The 3,613-nt window shown below is 54.7% G+C and overlaps 1 protein-coding gene across 3 annotated transcripts in view; it reads right to left on the bottom strand.

Moving 5' to 3' along the window:
* Positions 1-3,613, bottom strand: part of ATP8B2 (ATPase, aminophospholipid transporter, class I, type 8B, member 2) — a 20,761-nt gene that overhangs the window by 14,142 nt on the left and 3,006 nt on the right. For 2 of the 3 annotated variants that reach the window (XM_010838347.1, XM_010838349.1), the window contains 6 exons: positions 2,055-2,113; positions 1,572-1,685; positions 1,341-1,439; positions 1,003-1,064; positions 829-901; positions 476-546 (listed from right to left, as the gene is read on the bottom strand). In XM_010838347.1, coding sequence (XP_010836649.1) covers positions 476-546; positions 829-901; positions 1,003-1,064; positions 1,341-1,439; positions 1,572-1,685; positions 2,055-2,113 — 478 coding nt within the window. Of the gene's footprint in view, positions 1-475; positions 547-828; positions 902-1,002; positions 1,065-1,340; positions 1,440-1,571; positions 1,686-2,054; positions 2,114-3,433; positions 3,603-3,613 lie in introns of those variants that run through there. The other variant, XM_010838348.1, reaches the window with a different exon arrangement.

The raw sequence follows: 3,613 nt of genomic DNA on the forward strand, positions 1-3,613 counted from the left end.
CCTTGGACTGCAAGGAGATCCAACCAGTCCATTTTAAAGGAGATCAGCCCTGGGATTTCTTTGGAAGGAATGATGCTAAAGCTGAAACTCTAGTACTTTGGCCACCTCATGCGAAGAGTTGACTCATTGGAAAACACTCTGATGCTGGGAGGGATTGGGGGCAGGAAGAGAAGGGGATGACAGAGGATGAGATGGCTGGATGGCATCACCGACTCGATGGACTTGAGTCTGAGTGAACTCCAGGAGTTGGTGATGGACAGGGAGGCCTGGCGTGCTGCGATTCATGGGGTTACAAAGAGTCAGACACGACTGAGCGACTGAACTGACTGAACTGAAATGAACACTTCTACACACCCAAAGCCTTTCTTACCTAGAGATGTTCCAAAAGGTACAGACTCGAGACCTGGGGACCACTTTCAGAAACAAGCCTGCTAGCCCACAGGAGGAAGGAGGAGACGCTGAGCATGCAACTCACCCGTCAAGTTCTGCTGTCTCTATGTAACACAGCCCATGGGGCTCGCTGCTGGAAAGGAGGAGGAGATCCGCCTAGGAAGAAGACCTAATGAGAAGGCTGAAGACCCAGACCTCCACCCCGATGGACTCTCTGATGATCCCTCCTTCCACTAAGCACTCTTGGTCTGCTTAGTCCCAAGCACATGAACGGCTAGAAAGGAGGCATATTACTATGACACAGACGTTTCCCACTCAAGAAAGTTTCCTCCCATGAGTGTTTAAGAGGCAATCGTCAACAGGAAAGACTCATTCCTTTCTGCCCAAAAAAAAAAAAGGGAGAGCCCCATAGGCCTAGAGGGGCACCTGGTCCCTTACCGCCACAAACTGGTTGTTTTCTAGCTTGATAATATCACCAACACAGACATTCATCCACTGCTCCTGCTGGAGGCTGAGGCAAGGAGAAGATAGAGCAAAGGCCGTCAGTAGTTAGAGAAGTTCCCAGGGGACCCTTTTCCTTTCCAAGGCCCTCAGTCTTCAACAAGCACTCACATTCCGTTGATCAGCACCTGAGACTGACGGTTATTCACTTGGTTATCGCTCTTATGGCGGAACTGAAGGGAGGAAAGCAAGGTAAGCCACCTTCTCCTGCTCCAAGGGACTTAGCTGATCAGCGGGAAGCAGAACATGCTGGGTGCCACCATGTATACACCTGTTCCCAGGTCTACTCCCTCCCCAACTCCCCCACCCTACTCTTGGCCAAGATACCATAGACCTAGCGGACCAGGTAAGGGATGGTAAGGTCGCTGAGGAACTCTGCTAAGTGGAGGAGGGTGTGTTGCGGGGCCGGGGTGGGGTGGGGAACCAGTGTGAGAAGGAAAGCCACTCACATAGTCATCAGTGGCATCTTTAACAGCTGTGATGGTGAGGACGAGAACCAAAGGCACAATGGTGGTGAACCAGGACAGGGAAGAGATCTGTGGGATCAACTGGAAAAAAAGGACAGAGAACGCATGCCTCTGAGGCCCTGTCCTCGGCTCCCCCAGACCTTTCTCCTCCTTGACTTTAGTCGGCTTTGTGAATTAATTGCAAAGGGTTTAATTTTACCAGAGGTCGCTTACCTGCAGAATGAGAAGGAACAGGAAGTAGGTATTGGCCACTTCCTGGAACTGCTCAAAGAGGTTGACAGGCAGGAAGGTGAGAATATTGTACTTGGAGGTCTTGATGCAGTTACTCTGTGGCAGGGGGAAGAGAAGATCATGAGGCGCCCTCCAATGCCAACCCAGAGCCAGACTGAGGCTGCCCCCTCCAGCTACACTTTCCAAACCTCTGTCCCCAAAAGCCAGGAGGTATAAGAGGGGAAAAAAGGGGGAGAGAAGAGAGTCTCACGGGGTCAACGGTCTCATGGGATCCCGCTTCACTGACAGGTCAGGGTATGAAAAATTCAGCAGAGCAGCAGATGACAAGTGGCAAGGAGGCTGCCTTCCCCTCCCCCAAGCACCCTCCCAGCAGTCAGCCCTCCACCCCCACACGGGACGGACAGGATGCACCTGTCCTTCCTTCCCGACCCAGGAAGAGGGCACAGGTGGTCTGGGGCCTCTCACCGCATACTGGAATTTTTCATTGTATTCTCGGTCATTGGCCCGCGCCCTCCTTTCTTCTTCTGCAAGAGAATGATGCTGCAGTCAGGAGCAGACTGAGGCCCGGCCCAACACCTTGTCAGGCCCACCCCACTCTATGGGTTTTCCACTGAGGGCCCCTGGTTCCTTCCATGGCACGTAGTTTTAAGGAGTTTAGTGGCACACCTGAGGTGTCACTGAATTCTTCCCTCTAGTCCGCCTCTCACCACCAGCCTGACCACTGGGCTCTGCAGGTGTGACACTCAGAGGACAGGATGCCTTTCTCCTTTCCTCACCAACAACTGTCAAGGTCTCCCACTGGGGGTACCGGTTTCTCACCCCCATCCCTTTAATTAATGCTGTAGAAATTAATGGTCCTGGCAATCTCCAGGGGAATAGCAGCTGAAGACACTAAGCTTCCTTGTCCCGGGACCCCCGCAGCTCCAGCCCCGGTACCGCCCTCCTCCTAACCCAGTGGGTGGGGTGGGTGGCAAGACGGAGGGTCACGGTGCCCTGGAACTGCTTTGCGGCAGCATCCCAGCCCCACGTGCAGTCCCCCCTACAGACGCCTCTGCTTGTCACATGTCACCAGCAGCGGCTTCTGACTGGCCCACGATGACATCATCTTATTTCAAAGCTCGTCTTCAAGTAGGAGAGGGGGTGGTCAGGGATATGGGTCATGCAGACTGAGACAGAGATGAAAGAGGGAAGAATGGGATGTAGTTGAAGCAGTCGCTCTCTCACCATAACCTTTCTTGTGCTGTCTGCACGTATTTCCTCTAAAACAACACATCTATCACAAACCAAGTGACTAACGAACTACACCTATTCTGAACAGCCACAGATCTGGGACTGCAGGCACCAAGTTCAGGTCCCAGAACATAGAGGTGTCCTAGGAAGGGTCCTAGAAGGGTTCTCCAGCCCGACTCCGGTGGTCAGGACCACAGGCTGAGAAACGGGGTACCCTGGTTAGGCAGTAAACATCATGACAAACCTGACCTGAAGTATAAAGTAGCATTCCGGATGCCTTCCCTCACGCTCCCCAGCACCCTGCAGGGCACACTGCAGTAGCAAAACCTCAGACCACAGCATCCTCTGCCTACCCAGCATGCTCCCTCCCTGCCTGGTCACTTTACTCCCAAAACTTCCCCAAAGGGGACCCGTCAGGCTGAGTCGCCTGCGCAGTCAACAACGAGCATGCAAAGGAAGACGTAGAGACCAGACCCTTCGGAGCCAGGATCTCTGGCCTGCAGAGGATATGGGAACGCTGGGGAGGCCGCTGGGGAGGCCGGAGACAAGCGAATGGGAGGGTGGGAGTCGGGACTAAGGGCTCAGGAGAGTTGCCAGTAGCTGCCTCCCGTTACCTGTCCCCCAGGAGGGCTTCTTTCTGCTCCAGGAGGGGGGCGCCCCGGCCCGGGCCCACTTCTCGGGCATCTCCTTGGGGACCGTCATGACCCCAGTTTGAGCGGGGGGAGGGCGGGCTGTCTGTCGGTCTGTCCTTGGCCTCAGCGGCTCCGACGGGGCGCCCCCCGGGGAGGCACAGG

Source organism: Bison bison, unplaced genomic scaffold (assembly GCF_000754665.1).
Source record: "Bison bison bison isolate TAMUID 2011002044 unplaced genomic scaffold, Bison_UMD1.0 scf7180017864093, whole genome shotgun sequence".
NCBI lineage: Eukaryota > Metazoa > Chordata > Mammalia > Artiodactyla > Bovidae > Bison > Bison bison.